Below are 21,803 nucleotides of genomic sequence, written 5' to 3'. Positions count from 1 at the left end.
CTTCCATTTCTCAAACACCACATCAAGATTGCCACATGCGTTGCTGCCCAGCCTCTCTGCCTTATTTCCTACGCTCTCAGTGTGCTCCCCACTACCATCAGATAACAATATATTTTGCCCGTTTCATAAGCTCTATCCTGACACCTCTCTTTTTACTACATATGACCCCTCTTCCACTTTGCAAATCATGCTCTTTCCTCTTTTTATTTTAAATCCTGCTGAAATGGCAAATGCTCTCCAGGTAAGCCCACCTGGTACCTGCACTGGCGGTTTGTTCAGAGTCATAAGACTGTAAGCGGAGTTGATTAAAATTGGTTCTACGGTGTTTTCTATAATCATCCTCACTAATTCCCCCATTCAACAGATGAGCTATCCAATTCTCAGCTCCCAAATGCCACCAGTCCACTGAGAGGAAGGTAGTGCTTGAATAAGGTGGCAAACTGACTGAATTCCTGTGCCTCTGGCTCTCTATCACTGCCTTTAATTTATTCCTCAAACCAATCTGAATACAGAGGCCCATTCACTACGGCTACATAATATTGCACCCTGTGAATCATTAGGCTGAACCATAAATTGGCAAATGATGCAAAATAAGTACAGCAGTCACTTCTAATATTGCCTGCACAGCCTCATATTTACTGTTCCATCTCCACTGAGATCAAATTGCAAGCATTTATTGTGTTCATCACCCAAAGTACTGTCACAGGTAGGAAAAAAGAAATTGAGGATTCAGATGAGTTCCTCAAGCAAAGCAAATCCTAGCAGCAAAGTCAAGAAAAATCAAAAATAAAAACTAACGATATACCAGTCTCATGTGTGCCCCTGCTACCTCAAGCCAAATTTGTAGAATACCGAATGCTTCCAAGAGGAATTCAGACACCAGTTTCAGCAGGGAACTTTTTTCAAATACTATAAAGCAAAAACAACATGAAAACGAACACAAGCCAACTCTACAGGATTTGAAATAAAACTCAACCATTGGTTATTCTTACAGCTTCTTTTCCACCCAGAGCTTCCAACCACTGCTTCCTCTCTTCTTCCGAAAACGCCTGCATGGTCAAAGAAACTCCAGGCCTGCAAGACACCAGGAACAGATCAGGTTACCCCTTGGCTGCTAAAAACAAACCTCCTTTTCTACTTTCTAATTTTTCATTGTGGTGATTGTTTCTTTTAAATTTTCAATTGTGATAAAATACACAGAACATAAAATATACCATCTTCACCATTTTTAACTACACAGTTGAGCAGTGTTGAGTCCAGTCTCCAGAACTCTTCATCTTGTAAAACTAAAACTCTGTACCCATGAAAAAGTCCCCATTTCCCCTCCTCACAGCCCCTGACAACCACCCTTCTTCCTTCTGTCTCTGTGAATTTGATTATTCTAGGTAACTCTTAGAAGTGGACTCATACAGTATTTGCCTTTTTTGTGATTTGCTTATTTCACTTAGTAAAGTATCCTCCATTTTCATCCATGCTATAGCCTGCGTCAGAATTTCCTTCCTTTTTAAGGCTGAACAGAATTCCACTGTATGTACAGACCACATTTTGCTTATCCATTCATCCATCAATGGACATGTGGCTTGTTTCCACATGGCTACTGTAAACAATGCTGCTATCAACATAGGTGTACAAATATCTCCTTGAGACCCTGCTTCCAATTCTTTTGGGTATATACCCACAAGTGGAGTTGTCCAGCATGACATAATAAATGTATGTCTGGTCTCTGACCCTATTTCCTGGCACACAGCTCCTAAAACCCTTAGAATCTCTGCAATGATGTGTCATTTTGTATACTAATGAGCTGACGGGACTGGGGGGCTCCTGGAAAGTCTCAGCATGAGGGCCGGTTGCCAAGGGAACCAACCACGTGATTAGAGGATTAGAACTTTCAGCTCCACCCCACCCATACACCTCCCAGGAGTGGGGTAGGGCTGGAAATTGACTTCAAACACCAATGGCCAACGATTTAATCAATCATTCCTGCACAATGAAGCCTCCATAAAAATCCCTGGGGTTGAAATAGGGGGCAAGATGGCGGAAGAGTAAGACGCGGAGATCACCTTCCTTCCCATAGATACAGTAGAAATACATCTACACGTGGAACTGCTCCTACAGAACACCCACTGAACGCTGGCAGAAGACGTCAGACCTCCCAAAAGGCAAGAAAATCCCCACGTACTTGGGTAGGGTAAAAGAAAAAAGAAATAACAGAGACAAAAGAATAGGGACGGGACCTGCGCCAGTGGGAGGGAGCCGTGAAGGAGGAAAGGTTTCCAGGCACTAGGAAGCCCCTTTGCGGGCAGAGACTGCGGGTGGCAGAGGGGGGAAGCTTCGGAGCCACGGACGAGAGCGCAGCCACAGGGGTGCGGAGGGCAAAGCGGAGAGACTCCCGCACAGAGGCTCGGCGCCAACCAGCACTCACCAGCCCGAGAGGCTTGTCTGCTCACCCGCCGGGGCGGGCGGGGGCTAGGAGCTGAGGCTCGGGCTTTGGTGCTAGCTGGGAGGGAGTCCAGGAAAAAGTCTGCAGCTGCCGAAGAGGCAAGAGAATTTTTCTTGCCTCTTTGTCTCGCGGCGCGCAAGGAGAGGGGATTCAGAGCGCTGCCTAAACAAAATCCAGAGACGGGTGCAAGCCGCGGCTATCAGCGCGGATCCCACAGCAACAGGGGCGCAGGGGGAAAAACGGAGAGATTCCTGCACAGAGGCTCAGCGCCGAGCAGCGCTCACCAGCCCGAGAGGCTTGTCTGCTCACCCGCTGGGGCAGGCGGGGCTGGGAGCTGAGGCGCGGGCTTCGGTCGGATCGCAGGGAGAGGACTGGGGTTGGCGGCGTGAACACAGCCTGAAGGGGTTGGCGTGCCGCGGCGAGCTGGGAGAGAGCCGGAGAGGAGGTCTGCAGCCGCCGAAGAGGCAAGAGACTCTTTCTAGCCTCTTTGTTTTGCGGCGCACAAGGAGAGGGGATTCAGAGCGCCGCCTAGACGAACTCCAGAGGCGGGCGTGAGCCGCGGCTAACAGCGCGGACCCCAGAGATGGGCGCGAGCCGCGGCCATCAGCGCGGACCCCAGAGACTGGTAGGAAACGCTAAGGCTGCTGCTGCCACCACCAAGAAGCCTGTGTGCGAGCACAGGTCACTCTCCACACTGCCCCTCCCGGGAGCCGGGGCAGCTCGCCACTGCCAGGCTCCCGTGATCCGGGGACAACTTCCCCGGGAGAACACACAGCGCGCCTCAGGCTGCTGCAACGTCACGACGCCTCTGACGCCGCAGGCTTGCCCCGCCTCCTCCGTACCACTCCCTCCCCCGGCCTGAGTGAGCCAGAGCCCCCGATGCAGCTGCTCCTTTAACCCCGTTCTGTCTGGGTGGGGAACGGACGCCCTCAGGCGACGTACATGCAGAGGCGGGTCCAAATCCAAAGCTGAACGCTGGGAGCTGTATGAACAAAGAAGAGAAAGGGAAATCTCTCCCAGCAGCCTCGGAAGCAGCGGATTAAAGCTCCACAAACAACTTGATGTGCCTGCATCTGTTGAATACCTGAATAGACAACGAATCATCCCAAATTCAAAAGGTGGACTTTAGGAGCAGGATATATTAATTTCCCCTTTTCCTTTTTTTGTGAGTGTATATGTGTATGCTTCTGGGTGAGATTTTGTCTGTATAGCTTTCCTTTCACCATCAGTCCTAGGGTTAGGTCCGTCCATTTTTTTTTTTTTACATAAAAAAATTTTTTTTCCTAATATATGTTTTCTTAATAATTTTTTCCGTATTTTCTATTTTTAGAAATTAAAAAAATTTTTAATAAGTTTTTTCATATTTTTTTATTTTAAAAAATTAAAAATTTTTTTTCTTAAAAAATTTTTTTCTTATTTTTTACTATAAAAAATTAATAAACCTATTTTTAAAAATTAAAAAAAAATTTTTCTGAATACATTTACTCTTAATAATTTTTTTCTTATTTTTTATTATAATAGCTTTATTTTATTTTATTTTATCCTCTTTTTTTCTTTCTATTTTTTTCTCCCTTATATTCTGAGCTGTGTGGATGAAAGGCTCTTGGTGCTCCAGCCAGGCATCAGGGCTGTGCCTCGGAGGTGGGAGAGCCAACTTCAGGACACTGGTCCACAAGAGACCTACTAGCTCCACGTAATACCAAACGGCAAAAATCTCTCAGAGATCTCCATCTCAACATCAAGACCCAGCTTCACTCAACGACCAGCAAGCTACAGTGCTGGACACCCTATGCCAAACAACTAGCAAGACAGGAACACAGCCCCATCCATTAGCAGGGAGGCTGCCTAAAATCATAAGGCCACAGACACCCCAAAACACACCACCAGACGTGGACGTGCCCACCAGAAAGACAAGATTCAACCTCATCCACCAGAACACAGGCAATAGTCCCCTCCACCAGGAAGCCTACACAACCCACTGAACCAACCTTACCCACTGGGGACAGATACCAAAAACAACGGGAACTACGAACCTGCAGCCTGTGAAAAGGAGACGCCAAACACAGTAAGATAAGCAAAATGAGAAGACAGAAAAACACACAGCAGATGAAGGAGCAGGGTCAAATCACACCAGACCTATCAAATGAAGAGGAAATAGGTAGTCTACCTGAAAAAGAATTCAGAATAATGGTAGTAAGGATGATCCAAAATCTTGGAAATAGAATAGACAAAATGCAAGAAACATTTAACAAGGACGTAGAAGAACTAAAGAGGAACCAAGCAATGATGAAAAACACAATAAATGAAATTAAAAATACTCTAGATGGGATCAATAGCAGAATAACTGAGGCAGAAGAAAGGATAAGTGACCTGGAAGATAAAATGGTGGAAATAACTACTGCAGAGCAGGATAAAGAAAAAAGAATGAAAAGAACTGAGGACAGTCTCAGAGACCTCTGGGACAACATTAAATGCACCAACATTCGAATTATAGGGGTCCCAGAAGAAGAAGAGAAAAAGAAAGGGACTGAGAAAATATTTGAAGAGATTATAGTTGAAAACTTCCCTAATATGGGAAAGGAAATAGTTAATCAAGTCCAGGAAGCACAGAGAGTCCCATACAGGATAAACCCAAGGAGAAACATGCCAAGACACATATTAATCAAACTGTCAAAAATTAAATATAAAGAAAACATATTAAAAGCAGGAAGGGAAAAACAACAAATAACACACAAGGGAATCCCCATAAGGTTAACATCTGATCTTTCAGCAGAAACTCTGCAAGCCAGAAGGGAGTGGCAGGATATACTTAAAGTCATGAAGGAGAAAAACCTACAACCAAGATTACTCTACCCAGCAAGGATGTCATTCAGATGTGATGGAGAAATTAAAACCTTTACAGACAAGCAAAAGCTGAGAGAGTTCAGCACCACCAAACCAGCTTTACAACAAATGCTAAAGGAACTTCTCTAGGCAAGAAACACAAGAGAAGGAAAACACCTACAATAAAAAACCCAAAACATTTAAGAAAATGGGACTAGGAACATACATATCGATAATTACCTTGAATGTAAATGGATTAAATGCTCCCACCAAAAGACACAGACTGGCTGAATGGATACAAAAACAAGACCCATATATATGCTGTCTACAAGAGACCCACTTCAGACCTAGAGACACATACAGACTGAAAGTGAGGGGATGGAAAAAGATATTCCATGCAAATGGAAATCAAAAGAAAGCTGGAGTAGCAATTCTCATATCAGACAAAATAGACTTTAAAATAAAGAATATTATAAGAGACAAAGAAGGACACTATATAATGATCAAGGGATCGATCCAAGAGGAAGGTATAACAATTGTAAATATTTATGCACTCAACATAGGAGCACCTCAATACATAAGGCAAATACTAACAGCCATAAAAGGGGAAATCGACAGCAACACAATCATAGTAGGGGACTTTAACACCCCACTTTCACCAAAGGACAGATCATCCAAAATGAAAATAAATAAGGAAACACAAGCTTTAAATGATACATTAAACAAGATGGACTTAATTGATATTTATAGGACATTCCACCCAAAAACAACAGAATACACATTTTTCTCAAGTGCGCATGGAACATTCTCCAGGATAGATCATATCTTGGGTCACAAATCAAGCCTTGGTAAATTTAAGAAAATTGAAATCATATCAAGTATCTTTTCCGACCACAACGCTATGAGACTAGATATCAATTACAGGAAAAGACGTGTAAAAAATATAAACACATGGAGGCTACACAATACACTACTTAATAACGAAGTGATCACTGAAGAAATCAAAGGGGAAATCAAAAAATACCTAGAAACAAATGACAATGGAGATGCAACGACCCAAAACCTATGGGACGCAGCAAAAGCAGTGCTAAGAGGGAAGTTTATAGCAATACAAGCCTACCTCAAGAAACAGGAAACATCTCGAATAAACAACCTAACCTTTCACCTAAAGCAATTAGAGAAAGAAGAACAAAAAAACCCCAAAGCCAGCAGAAGGAAAGAAATCATAAAGATCAGGTCAGAAATAAATGAAAAAGAAATGAAGGAAACAATAGCAAAAATCAATAAAACTAAAAGCTGGTTCTTTGAGAAGATAAACAAAATTGATAAACCATTAGCCAGACTCATCAAGAGAAAAAGGGAGAAGACTCAAATCAATAGAATTAGAAATGAAAAAGGAGAAGTAACCACTGACACTGCAGAAATACAAAAGATCATGAGAGATTACTACAAGCAACTCTACGCCAATAAAATGGACAACCTGGAAGAAATGGACAGATTCTTAGAAATGCACAAACTGCCGAGACTGAACCAGGAAGAAATAGAAAATATGAACAGACCAATCACAAGCACTGAAATTGAAACTGTGATTAAAAATCTTCCAACAGGGGCTTCCCTGGTGGCGCAGTGGTTGAGAGTCTGCCTGCTAATGCAGGGGATACGGGTTCGAGCCCTGGTCTGGGAAGATCCCACATGCCACGGAGCGGCTGGGCCCGTGAGCCACAGCTACTGAGCCTGCGCGTCTGGAGCCTGTGCCCCGCGACGGGAGGGGCCGCGATAGTGAAAGGCCCGCGCACCGCGATGAAGAGCGGTCCCCGCACCGCGATGAAGAGTGGCCCCCACTTGCCTCAACTAGAGAAAGCCCTTGCATGAACCGAAGACCCAACACAGCCAAAAATAAAATAAAATAAATAAATAAAGTAGCTATAAAAAAAAAAAATTATAAAAAAAAAAAAAAAAAAAAAAAAAGGGAGAATGGAGGTGGGCTACTTTTTAAAAAAAAAAAAAAAAAAAAAAAAAAAAAAAAAAAAATCTTCCAACAAACAAAAGCCCAGGACCAGATGGCTTCACAGGTGAATTCTATCAAACATTTAGAGAAGAGCTAACACCTATCCTTCTCAAACTCTTCCAAAATATTGCAGAGGGAGGAACACTCCCAAACTCATTCTACAAGGCCACCATCACCCTGATACCAAAACCAGACCAAGATGTCACAAAGAAAGAAAACTACAGGCCAATATCACTGATGAACATAGATGCAAAAATCCTCAACAAAATACTCGCAAACAGAATCCAACAGCACATTAAAAGGATCATACACCATGATCAAGTGGGGTTTATCCCAGGAATGCAAGGATTCTTCAATATACGTAAATCAATCAATGTGATACACCATATTAACAAATTGAAGGAGAAAAACCATATGATCATCTCAATAGATGCAGAGAAAGCTTTCGACAAAATTCAACACCCATTTATGATAAAAGCCCTGCAGAAAGTAGGCATAGAGGGAAATTTCCTCAACATAATAAAGGCCATATATGACAAACCCACAGCCAACATTGTCCTCAATGGTGAAAAACTGAAACCATTTCCACTAAGATCAGGAACAGGACAAGGTTGCCCTCTCTCACCACTATTATTCAACATAGTTTTGGAAGTGTTAGCCACAGCAATCAGAGAAGACAAAGAAATAAAAGGAATCCAAATCGGAAAAGAAGAAGTAAAGCTGTCACTATTTGCAGATGACATGATACTATACATAGAGAATCCTAAAGAGGCTACCAGAAAACTCCTAGAGCTAATCAATGAATTTGGTAAAGTAGCAGGATACAAAATTAATGCACAGAAATCGCTTGCATTTCTATACACTAATGACGAAAAATCTGAAAGTGAAATTAAGAAAACACTCCCGTTTACCATTGCAACAAAAAGAATAAGATATCTAGGAATAAACCTACCTAAGGAGACAAAAGACCTGTATGCAGAAAATTATAAGACACTGATGAAAGAAATTAAAGATGATACAAATAGATGGAGAGATATACCATGTTCCTGGATTGGAAGAATCAACATTGTGAAAATGACTCTACTACCCAAAGCAATCTACAGATTCAATGCAATCCCTATCAAACTACCACTGGCATTTTTCACAGAACTAGAACAAAAAATTTCACAATTTGTATGGAAACACAAAAGACCCCGAATAGCCAAAGCAATCTTGAGAACGAAAAATGGAGCTGGGGGAATCAGGCTCCCTGACTTCAGACTATACTACAAAGCTTCAGTAATCAAGACAGTTTGGTACTGGCACAAAAACAGAAATATAGATCAATGGAACAGGATAGAAAGCCCAGAGATAAACCCACACACATATGGTCACCTTATCTTTGATAAAGGAGGCAAGCATATACAGTGGAGAAAAGACAGCCTCTTCAATAAGTGGTGCTGGGAAAACTGGACAGGTACATGTAAAAGTATGAAATTAGAACACTCCCTGACACCATGCACAAAAATAAACTCCAAATGGATTAAAGACCTAAGTGTAAGGCCAGACACTATCAAACTCTTAGAGGAAAACATAGGCAGAACACTCTATGACATACATCACAGCAAGATTCTTTTTGACCCAGCTCCCAGAGAAATGGAAATAAGAACACAAATAAACAAATGGGACCTAATGAAACTTAAAAGCTTTTGCACAGCAAAGGAAACCATAAACAAGACCAAAAGACAACCCTTAGAATGGGAGAAAATATTTGCAAATGAAGCAACTGACAAAGGATTAATCTCCAAGATTTACAAGCAGCTCATGCAGCTCAATAACAAAAAAACGAACAACCCAATCCAAAAATGGGCAGAAGACCTAAATAGACATTTCTCCAAAGAAGATATACAGATGGCCTACAGACACATGAAAGAATGCTCAACATCATTAATCATTAGAGAAATGCAAATCAAAACTACAATGAGATATCATCTCACACCGGTCAGAATGGCCATCATCAAAAAATCTAGAAACAATAAATGCTGGAGAGGGTGTGGAGGAAAGGGAACACTCTTGCACAGTTGGTGGGAATGTAAATTGATACAGCCACTATGGAGAACAGTATGGAGGTTCCTTAAAAAACTACAAATAGAACTACCATACGACCCAGCAATCCCACTACTGGGCATATACCCTGAGAAAACCATAGGTCAAAAAGTGTCATGTACCACAATGTTCATTGCAGCTCTATTTACAATAGCCAGGACCTGGAAGCAACCTAAATGTCCATCGACAGACGAATGGATAAAGAAGATGTGGCACATATATACAATGGAATATTACTCAGCCATAAAAAGAAATGAAATGGAGGTATTTGTAATGAGGTGGATGGAGTTAGAGTCTGTCATACAGAGTGAAGTAAGTCAGAAAGAGAAAAACAAATACAGTATGCTAACACATATATACGGAATCTAAGGAAAAAAAAAAAAAAAAAAAAAGGCCATAAAGAACCTAGTGGCAAGACGGGAATAAAGACACAGACCTACTAGAGAATGGACTTGAGGATATGGGGAGGGGGTGGGGTGAGATGTGACAGGGTAAGAGAGTGTCATGGACATATATACACTACCAAATGTAAAATAGATAGCTAGTGGGAAGCAGCCGCATAGCACAGGGAGATCAGCTCGGTGCTTTGTGACCACCTAGAGGGGTGGGATGGGGAGGGTGGGAGGGAGGGAGATGCAAGAGGGAAGAGAAATGGGAACATATTGTATATGTATAACTGATTCACTTTGTTATAAAGCAGAAGCTAACACACTATTGTAAGGCAATTATACTTCAATAAAGATGTTTAAAAAAAAAAAAAAAAAAAAAGAAAACACTCCCGTTTACCATTGCAACAAAAAGAATAAAATATCTAGGAATAAACCTACCTAAGGAGACAAAAGACCTGTATGCAGAAAATTATAAGACACTGATGAAAGAAATTAAAGATGATACAAATAGATGGAAAGATATACCATGTTCCTGGATTGGAAGAATCAACATTGTGAAAATGACTCTACTACCCAAAGCAATCTACAGATTCAATGCAATCCCTATCAAACTACCACTGGCATTTTTCACAGAACTAGAACAAAAAATTTCACAATTTGTATGGAAACACAAAAGACCCCGAATAGCCAAAGCAATCTTGAGAACGAAAAATGGAGCTGGGGGAATCAGGCTCCCTGACTTCAGACTATATTACAAAGCTACAGTAATCAAGACAGGTTGGTACTGGCACAAAAACAGAAATATAGATCAATGGAACAGGATAGAAAGCCCAGAGATAAACCCACACACATATGGTCACCTTATCTTTGATAAAGGAGGCAAGCATATACAGTGGAGAAAAGACAGCCTCTTCAATAAGTGGTGCTGGGAAAACTGGACAGGTGCATGTAAAAGTATGAAATTAGAACACTCCCTGACACCATGCACAAAAATAAACTCAAAATGGATTAAAGACCTAAGTGTAAGACCAGACACTATCAAACTCTTAGAGGAAAACATAGGCAGAACACTCTATGACATACATCACAGCAAGATTCTTTTTGACCCAGCTCCCAGAGAAATGGAAATAAGAACACAAATAAACAAATGGGACCTAATGAAACTTAAAAGCTTTTGCACAGCAAAGGAAACCATAAACAAGACCAAAAGACAACCATCAGAATGGGAGAAAATATTTGCAAATGAAGCAACTGACAAAGGATTAATCTCCAAGATTTACAAGCAGCTCATGCAGCTCAATAACAAAAAAACGAACAACCCAATCCAAAAATGGGCAGAAGACCTAAATAGACATTTCTCCAAAGAAGATATACAGATGGCCAACAGACACATGAAAGAATGCTCAACATCATTAATCATTAGAGAAATGCAAATCAAAACTACAATGAGATATCATCTCACACCGGTCAGAATGGCCATCATCAAAAAATCTAGAAACAATAAATGCTGGAGAGGGTGTGGAGGAAAGGGAACTCTCTTGCACTGTTGGTGGGAATGTAAATTGATACAGCCACTATGGAGAACAGTATGGAGTTTCCTTAAAAAACTACAAATAGAACTACCATACGATCCAGCAATCCCACTCCTGGGCATATACCCTGAGAAAACCATAGTTCAAAAAGAGTCATGTACCAAAATATTAATTGCAGCACTATTTACAATAGCCAGGACATGGAAGCAACCTAAATGTCCATCGACAGATGAATGGATAAAGAAGATGTGGCACATATATACAATGGAATATTACTCAGCCATAAAAAGAAATGAAATGGAGGTATTTGTAATGAGGTGGATGGAGTTAGAGTCTGTCATACAGAGTGAAGTAAGTCAGAAAGAGAAAAACAAATACAGTATGCTAACACATATATACGGAATCTAAGGGGAAAAAAAAGCCATGAAGAACCTAGTGGCAAGACGGGAATAAAGACACAGACCTACTAGAGAATGGACTTGAGGATATGGGGAGGGGGTGGGGTGAGATGTGACAGGGTGAGAGAGTGTCATGGACATATATACACTACCAAATGTAAAATAGATAGCTAGTGGGAAGCAGCCGCATAGCACAGGGAGATCAGCTCGGTGCTTTGTGACCACCTAGAGGGGTGGGATGGGGAGGGTGGGAGGGAGGGAGATGCAAGAGGGAAGAGATATGGGAACATATTGTATATGTATAACTGATTAACTTTGTTATAAAGCAGAAGCTAACACACCATTGTAAGGCAATTATACTTCAATAAAGATGTTTAAAAAAAAAAAAAAAAACAAAACAAAACAAAAAAAATCCCTGGGGTTCAGAGAGCTTGCAGGCTGATGAGCCCATGAAGATGATAGAGGGAGAGCACCTAAAGAAGACATGGGAGCTCCAAGCCCCTTCCTCCATACTTTGCCCTACATATGGCTTCATGAATCTCTTTGTCTGTTCCCATTAAAATATCCTTTGTAATAAATCAGCAACAGTAAGTAAACTGTTTTCCAGAGTTCTGTGAGGCATTCTAGCAAATTATCAGACTCAAGGACAGGGTCATGGGAATGCCTGATTTATAACCAAAAGCAAAGTTGACAAAGTGGACTTGTGACTGGCATCTGAAGCGGTAGGGGGCAGTCTTGAGCCCTGGATCTGTTGGGTCTTCATGAACTTTACTTAGTGTCAAAACTAAGTTCAATCATAGGACACTTGGTCTCCACAGAGAATTGGAGAATTGCTTAGTGCAGAGAAACCCACACCATTCTGAGTACAGAAGTGTTCTGTGAGTAGGGAGAAATAGTTTTGTCTCACAAGAGGGGTCAAATGTAATTTTTTTTTTTTTAATGTTGTTCATTTCCACTAACAATGCACAGGGTTCCAATTTCTCCATATCTTCACCAACACTTGTAATTTTCTCTCTCTTTCTCTTTTTTTTTTTTTGAAAGTAGCCATTCTAATAGGTGTGGGGTGGTAGTAATGATTAAATTTTATTTATAAAAGAGATACATGTTTATTGTTACCCAGGCATGGGCAGAGTGAAAGCAGAAAATCATCTTTCACCCCATCCCAATTCTACTTCCAAGAAGACAGCACTGTTAACCGTTTAGGGTGTTTCCTCTGTATTTTCTTAGAGCTCTGGGTTGGTCCTCAGGGCCAAATGCCAATCTTTCTCAGTTCAGTTTATTTGGACATTTAGATAGTCTGCCAGAAAACTCTTCATATTGGGAAGGAGTCCTAGGTAGAAAAGCCATTAATAATTCCTCTTAAACTGTGGTGGTTTCTCCAATGAAACAAATTTTGTATATTTGATCAAAAGTATTAAAAATGAACCTTTCTGGCAAGGGATGAAAAGGTAGAATATTCCAAACCATAGACAACTGGAAATGAAAATAGATGGTTGAAATGGAAAGTAAACATTCATTCTCCTTTGATACTGAATATACTTTTTAAAGTTAACACTCCTGTAACAGTACTTCACCTCATTTTCAAGTATTGGGTAATCTCTTACAAGTAAAGCAAGCAGCAAGAATCAAGTGCAATTCAATAATCGCTACAATTTTTATAAAGTACTATAAAGCATGCAATACTCCAAAAGCATCATGCCAAATACAAATATGCGATGCCCCCAATGTTCACACCCACAGGCATCAGGCTTTCTCCCCACGTGATGGTTATAAAGCCTGAGAAGTTATGTGCTTCAAGTTCACTACCAAGTAACTATAGCTGCAACTGATAGTCTCTTGTCTTCAACCATTTTCTCCAGACTATGAATTTTGTGGGAAGAAAAAATCACTTGTAATCCCCCAACCCCACTGCTGAACAGCAAAATGGCTCTTTACTGTCTACCCTAAACATTTCAGCGTTGGCCCGGCTCTGCCATCACCTTGGCACTACGGAGCTCGCAACCAAGATTCCACCTCCTCTTGCTCTTCTATGCACAGCATCCTTCTGGAGCAAGAATCAAGGCAAGATGCCCAGAAAACCAGGCTGTTTTAAGAAGTGCCTCGAATGGGACGTGAAGATTTTGGCCCTTATTCTTAGTAACCCACACTGGGCTCAGGGGAGTTAATTAAAATTGTGAGGGAAAACTTCAGATGGCAGGCATGTTTTTCTTTACATCGGTTAAGTGATAAAACAATATTTACACACAGGGGTCTCAGGTCTGCAGGACTGCTCCATTCTTGTAAAGGAGAAGAAACAGCTAAAGACCTCTCCCAAAAGTATATGGAATGGATTCAAACACTTAATATGTAACTAAGTGAACTAACGTATAAAATGGACAGTAAGAGGCCACAGCAAATATATAACAGAAAGTTAACAGCTTTTCTAATCCAGGAATGGCAAAACCAGCAGAGAAAACGGGACCCCAGGTTAAAAATGGCAAAGTCTGTCACGGGAATACAAACACGGGGTTTACAAACATTCAGTTCAACGACCATTGAACGATTATCCGTTGTGCTTTAGGTCTTGTACCAGAGGGTCAGGAATTACTAAATATCTCACTACCTGCTAGGCACTGGGCTGAGCGCACAGCCCACAAAGGGCTGACTATCTAGCACAGAAAGCAAAAGGTAAACAAATTACAAATAATCAATGAGTTACAAGTACACAGAGCGCTGCCCGGGAGTCAGATAAGTGTAAATGGGTGAAACCAGCTACCTAGAAGGAAAAGAAGAAGTGAGCAGGACATCAGGAGGTGCGTGTCCACATATAAAAGCTTTCAGTTTCAAATATGCTAAACCATTGTGGTCTAGGAGACTTGTCGGTGAGCTAATTCCGCTGCCAGTCTCTTTGGGCAACTTCAGGATTTCAAGGTGCTATGGACTTAGAAAAGGAAAGCCTGGCCTAACCCTGGAAGGTAGGCATCCCTGGGGAAGCGACATTTAATCTGAGGCTTTATGGATAAATGAGCCATGCAGGAGCAATAGGGCCACAGTCGTCCCCTAGACCAAAGAGGCACCTAGGAGGAAAGAGCGCACTTTCTTGGAGCTGGGATCAGCCTCATCACGGGTCCTACAAACCAGCTGGACCAGCAACATGATGGAAAGCTGGAGATGCAGCTCAGGGTCCCGCCACAAAGGGCCTCCTTGGCCATGCTAAGGGTTTGCTTATCCTAAATGTCACTGAAAGTTTTTAGTAGGGGGTTAACATGATCAGATTAAAGGTGTACATGAACACTGGCTGCTGCTGGGCGGAAAACAGACTGAAGAGGGGTGGGTGCAAAGATTCGTTAGAAGACTCAGAGGATAAGACAGAGTGACCAAAATGAAGGAAAAACAAATGAATGGACCTGAGAAATAGTCATGAGGTGCTACTACATACTATGGGCAACAAAATAATGAGTAAGAAAGCTGTCACTCCAAGAATAAAGAATAAAAGACAGATCATTTCCAATATAACGTCAATAACTAGTTAAGGGATTCGGTGAGAGCCAAAAACAACTGTAGCAAATAAGGACTTACTGTACTTATAATACTCAAAATCAGACACCGAACCTGATGAAATTTCCTGTGCTTTCTAGTTTCCTTTTGTTTTCCCCCTAAGGTTTTCCATTCATACTCAAGGGGAGATAATATTTACTACCAGTATATGGTTGGATATTCTTTTTTTTTCAATATTCATTTATTTTATTTATTTATTTTCCTTTTTTTTTTTTTTGGCTGCGTCGGGTCTTAGTTGTGGCACGCGGAATCTTCATTGAGGCACACGGGTTTCTCTGTAGTTGTGGTGTGCGGGTTTTCTCTCTCTAGTTGTGGCGTGTGGGTTTTCTCTCCCTAGTTGAGGCACGCGAGCTCAAAAGTTGTGGCGTGCTGGCTTAGCTGCCCCGCAGTATATGAGATCTTAGTTCCCCAACCAGGGATCGAACCCACATCCCCTGCATTGGAAGGTGGATTCTTTACCACTGGACCACCAGGGAAGTCCCTGGTTGGATACTCTTAACTAAGTTGTACATAGAGCAGCAGATAAGAGAAATAATGACCGGTTCTGATAACTTGGAAGACAAGACAAAAGTACTGAATGATGAAGAGTCATGAACTAGAATTACAGATAGTAAAGTGAGGACAAAAGCAATTGTCAGGCTTCAGATGAAACAGCCATATTACAACTGGATAGAAATCCAATGTGGCATAAAAACTAAAGCGTTATTCTACTCCTTGCCTCCGAGGCATGATGCCTCAGACTTGAGCCCCCTAGACCTTTAAGGGATACGGCAGAGAACAAACAAATCAACCTGCTGAAAGATAAGAGATTCAGTAGCAATCTATCACCTACAAGGAAAGAATTCTATTTCTGTTCCCATTTTGACAAATAATAACACAGTAACACAACAATTCCAGTTTGGAGAATTAATTCATCACACTGTAGTGATTCCTCGGGACACTTCACACTTGCCACATGTTACTTAAAGGGATCAGTCACCAGTATTACAGAAAGCTGGGCCCCATCCTACCACACACGCTGCCCACAGCCATCCACTATAAGCCCCTACCTCTAAATAAAACATCGTGTGCTAAAACACGTTTCAACGATTTTAAATTTCTCAAGTTTCTTCCCCTTTTTTAATAATCAGTTGCTAGGAAATCATTAAGCCAAACTGAGACTTAAGGACACATTTTAAACTACAGTATTAATAGCATCTCATCCTTAAACCATAAAAATTCTCTGGTTTTTGAAACAAAGACATGTTTTATTAATAAGATTTAATGGACATATAGAACAACATGGTGACCAAGAGGCTAGTGAAGAACAGAAAATTTTATAACAATGTGCTGGATTATTCACATTTACATAAAGAAAGAAATAGCAATTATCTCTTTTTCATTTCACGGAGAAGCTAAGGGAAAAACATTAGCGACTCCCCAGAAGCTAGAACCAGGATGGAGAACGTTCTAATTTGGAGTTCTTGGAGCAGATACTGCTGCAATGCGTTACACGGGTCCAGCTGAGGACAGCGCCTCCTCTTTTCCTTCATCAAATAATCATCTCGACCAAACTAACATCGGGTACGAGCTGTGTATCACACACTGTGCTAAACTCTGGATAATCCTGCATGCATAGCAAGGCAAAGCGGATTCCTGGCATACAAAGGCAATGGGATAAACTTCACGAAGGAAAAGTGGACCAGACAAAAGAGAGCACCTGGCCGGGACAGTCTGTCCTTACTTAAAACCAAAATTATTATCTGTAGAGCACAAGGTTGAGAACTGAAATCTGAAGAAACAGGTTAAACAGGTTCTTATTCTTAAATCAGCACCTCAATCTCTTTTCATTCATTCATTCAAAACAGTATGGACTATTACGCATCAGACACTACCCAAGGCAGATGCGTGAGAAACAGTTTTAGGAAACTAGTATCTATCTGTATTCTATGTTTGACCCCTTATCTATTAATTCTCTTTCAACTGCATTTTTTATAGTGCTATCGAAGCACATGGAAGACATGCATTTTCCTTAGATTCTACATGGCAGATCAATGAGCCCGTATATTAAGAAAATATACATGAGCAGAGAGAAACATTCACAAGACATTTATGAGATGTCAATTGATATTATTGTAAATGGAGAAATTAAGAGGAAAAACTAAGCAGCAGCTACCAAAATTTATGATGGTAACAAATCGGGAATATTCTAATGCTTTTCTAAGAGGAATGTTGAAAAGGAAGAGGGGGAAAAAAACCCCAGCACATTACAAGTCCTGCACTAAATTATACTCTAAGGGGAAAGTGCCAAATCCAAGCAAAACACTTTTAAAAGTTTTAGAAATGTAGCAGTAGCAGTCATAATTAGCTTCTCATAAGGGTTGCTGGAAAATTTTTTAAATACATACATTTTCTCCTGAGATAATTAAAGCATGTTACCTGATTTTACTAAGGGGGAAGACTTTATAACAACTTCTTTCTTCTGTCCACTAAAAAGGTGTTTCAAATAGAGCAAGTAAGCAATGATATAGTCACAAGGAGGATTGTTTTCTCCAGTAAAAGTGAATTCAACCCATTAATCATTAGAGAACAGCTGTGTAGAAGTTGTTAAGACAACATCATTCTCACCTTAAGAACATGAACAAGATGGAGAACCTATAAAATCACAGTTTTGTTTTGCTTTATGTTAAACAACCATCTGATGGGACTTCCCTGGTGGTCCAGTGGTTAAGACTCCATGCTTCCAACACAGGGACGTGGGTTGCATCCCTGGTTGGGGAACTAAGATCCCACATGCCGCACGGCACAGCAAGTAGGTAAAGTAAAGTGAAGAACCATATGAGAACTGAAAATGCAAAAAATTCCTAGTTAACTAAAATGCAGAAAGTAACAAGTCCTTTCTTGGAGAGAAGGCACATGTGCACATACAGCTGTTTTCAACCTTTGTGAAGCAGCAGGACAAAGAGGAAGCCATCAGAGATGAGGAAAACAGGATTTTAACAAAGTTTTAAAGGTAGAGTATGAGCTGGTGTGATGGTTTAAATCCTTAGAAGACACAGACACGAAGAGAATGTGAACCCACCCTCTCACTCCTTCCCACGGTGTTTCCCAGGTGCTCAGGGGCAGTCTGAGGGCAGAGCTGAAAGAGGTGTGTCCGCTAAGACTGAGGGACAGGGTGGGAGAGCTTCCGGAAAGGGTTCAGATAGCATCCTCAAATCACAGGAAGCCCATGACTAACAGAATCTAACTAAAGTAACAACAATGCCCAATCTCAGCTCAACCGCCAACTGACCTGACAGCCCTACACATTAGCAGCCTGATGGAAAAATGGGCATGTCCTTTACCAGATATGAATATTACTTACCTTAGTCTCTACTGCTCTCTTACAATCCCTGGTGTTCAACCAGAAAATTACAAGGCATGCAAAGAAGCAAAGAAATGTAACCCAACATCAAGACAGGAAGTAGTCAAGAGAACCAGACCCAGAAATAGCCCAGGTATGGCTGGGAGAGGGGCAGGGGGAGGGGAACTGAAACCTAAAAACAACAGTAAATATGTTAAAGGATCCATGGCAAAAGGGGGCCAACACACATAAACTGATGGGAATTTCAGCAAAGAGATGGAAACTATTAAAAAGACACAAATGGATATGCAAGAAATGAAAAATAAAATAACAATGATGAAGAGTTCAGGAACACACGTTCCACATGCAAAGCAACCAAACCCAAGTCTATATCCCCAACCGCCCCCTTTATCTAACTCACACGCCCAGCCAATATTTCCCCTGCCCTAAAATCACCCCCAGGCCAGATACCAGACAACTGAAAACCACACCTACAGCCTAGAGCTCACCAACATTACTCAGAGTAGCTAATCGTATGCTTTCTCCCCTTCTCTGCCTTACAGACACCCCAGTAAAAGCTCTAGTCTAGGATTTCCACTCACTCCTTCCTGACTCCTGACCAAAACCTGGTGTTTCCCCACATGGCCCTATGTGGCATGGTGTGCCCTCTTCTCTTGGAAAGTGTAAGGAATAAAATTCTCTTCCAATGGCATTAGCCTCTACATGACATCACTCAGCCACCTCGGTAAATTAAAATCCTGCAGGTGTAACTGAAACCATTATCAAATGATCTAACATAATGCAGTTAGAGTTCCAGAACGTGAAGAAAGAGAAAAGGGGGCAAAAGAAGCATATGAGGAGATAATGGCTAAAATTTTCTGAAACTGAGAAGAATTATCAACTCCCATATCCGAGAACTTCAGTGAACCCCAAGCAAGATAAAACAAAGAAAACCCCATTTAGGCACCTCATAAAAAGAAAATTTTGAAAGCAGCAAAAGAAAGAGATGACAGGGCTTCCCTGGTGGCACCGTGGTTGAGAAATCTGCCTGCTAATGCAGGGGACACGGGTTCGAGCCCTGGTCTGGGAAGATCCCACATGCCGTGGAGCAACTAGGCCCGTAAGCCACAACTACTGAGGCTACGCCTCTGGAGCCTGTGCTCCACAACAAGAGAAGCCGCGATAGTGAGAGGCCCGCGCACCGCAATGAGGAGTGGCCCCCCGCTTGCCGCAACTAGAGAAAGCCCTCGCACAGAAACGAAGACCCAACACAGCCAAAAATAAATAAATAAATAAATAAATTTATAAAAAAAAAATAAGTATCTTGCCAACATCCTTTCAAGTGCAATATACTAGGACCTAGGCAACATCAAACCAAATATAATATTTGAAATGTCAAATTAATGAAAGCAAAATGGGAAGCATTTTCTTTAAGTGGCGCCTGGCTGTGATGTGTGGGAGAACTTCACAGAATGGCAATTATTTAGCAAGCAAGTGTGTGAGGGTCACAGCACAATGTAGCACGTGGCAGGCATGCCAGTGAAATGGAAAAGCAAGTTATATAACAAAATTGTTGGGGCAGGGGATATTTCACCCTTCAGGGAGGAACGCTGCATCTCCTGACCAACTACAGCTTGCCATGGGGAAAATAACTACACAAAATGCTCTTCTCCAACCTAAAACCAGTGACGTGACCATTTCACAGCCCGTGGTATTTGAAGTGTGACTGGCGTGAAGTAGTGCATGTTTATAGTCATTTAAAAGCCTGATTTTAGTTATGGTAAGTATTCCTTTATCTGCAGCAGTGTTCCTTTTTTTTAGGCTTTATTGAAATATAATTCAGCATAAAATTTACCTAGAGTGTACAGTTCAACGGCTTTTAATATAGTCACAGAGCTGTACAACCATCTCCAAAATCAATTTTAGAACATCTTCATCACGCTCTAAAAAAAAAAAACAACCCATACCCATTAGCCGTTATTCTTTATTTTCCTCCAAACCCTCAGCCCTGGGGAACCACTAATCTACTTTCTGTCTACACAGATTTGCCAGTGTAGAACATTCTGGATGTTTCATATAAATGGAATCATACAATACGTAGTCTTTTGTGACTGGCTGGTTTCACTCAGCAAACTGCTTTCAAGGTTCATCCACGTTGTAGTGGTTTGATATAATTTCAAATCTTCTTGTTTATGACAAAAATAAAGTTGTTTTTAAAAGTGAAGTTGGGAGAGACACTGCTTTGGGAAAGATCCCTGGTGTTCTCCTTACTTGCTGCAGGTAATAAATCCTTCCTTCTCCTGATCTTTGGCTTGGTTTTATCTATTGGCTTGACACCCACTGACAGGTGAACACAGTTTTGGGTTACCAGAAGGACTCTGCACCCAGCTGCCTTGGAATCTTCTCTGAATTCCACCAAGCCCTCCTTATCATTTCCTGCTTTGTTTTGTTTTTTGCTTTATTCACTTTTTACCAGACTGGACGTTTCCGGGGCTTAGCCACTGACAATCATATCCTATGTTTTAAAATGCATCCATATTCAACATGAAATAACTATGTCTTGCTGTAAAACGTTTTTGAAAAGATTTTGATAAATTTCAGCTTTTGTAAGAAAAAATCATTTTATGAAAATAAAAAGAGTGAAGTTGTTTTAAAGAGCAAAGTTACTGTTTCGGTATAAAAGTGAAATTGTGAGTCAGGAGGTCATCGTCCACATCTGAGGTTGCCGAGAGCACTGCATAACTCAGCTAGTGAAGGGCGCTGCTGGAGCCTTATCAATAAGAACACATGAGGAAGCAACCGTGGAGAGGGGGGACTTGGACTCTGAATACGCAGCGTTTGTAAGGTCTACTCGAGTGTGTTCGGTCTGGGCAAGGCTACCCTCTGTTGATCTAAATAGCTCTCTGACGACCGTGGGGCGTTAGCTCCTGCTGTGGTGAAGGTGACTCTTACCAGCAGTGGCAAAAGCCATGCAGCAGCCCCACAAAGAAGATCTTGCCCATCCACACGGGCCCCTTCATTCCCTAGCAACCGGGGACTTTCCACTTTTGCTCTCAATGGGTCAGGCTGTCTCCTCCCAAGAGCCAGCTGGTAGAAAGGTACACCTCAACTAAATGTATTCCCTTCATCCTCCCTTGCCTGGAACAACAGTGTAATTAATCTATTATTGGTTTAGAGTATGGTATTTCTTTATTAGCTTATTAAGAGACGTTACGTATGCTATTAGAGACAGTATACATTGAGACATTATTCATCCTATATGCTACTGG

The 21,803-nt window shown here is 41.4% G+C and overlaps 1 protein-coding gene across 4 annotated transcripts in view; it reads right to left on the bottom strand.

Moving 5' to 3' along the window:
• The window catches only part of ARHGAP10 (Rho GTPase activating protein 10), a 328,794-nt gene that overhangs the window by 159,813 nt on the left and 147,178 nt on the right, over positions 1-21,803 (bottom strand). For all 4 annotated transcript variants that reach the window (XM_059922584.1, XM_059922586.1, XM_059922585.1 and 1 more), the window contains one exon: positions 993-1,074. In XM_059922584.1, coding sequence (XP_059778567.1) covers positions 993-1,074 — 82 coding nt within the window. The remainder of the gene's footprint in view (positions 1-992; positions 1,075-21,803) is intronic.

The sequence above is a fragment of the Balaenoptera ricei genome, chromosome 5, assembly GCF_028023285.1.
Source record: "Balaenoptera ricei isolate mBalRic1 chromosome 5, mBalRic1.hap2, whole genome shotgun sequence".
Taxonomy (NCBI): Eukaryota; Metazoa; Chordata; class Mammalia; order Artiodactyla; family Balaenopteridae; genus Balaenoptera; species Balaenoptera ricei.
This window is presented reverse-complemented; position numbering and strand designations above follow the sequence as displayed.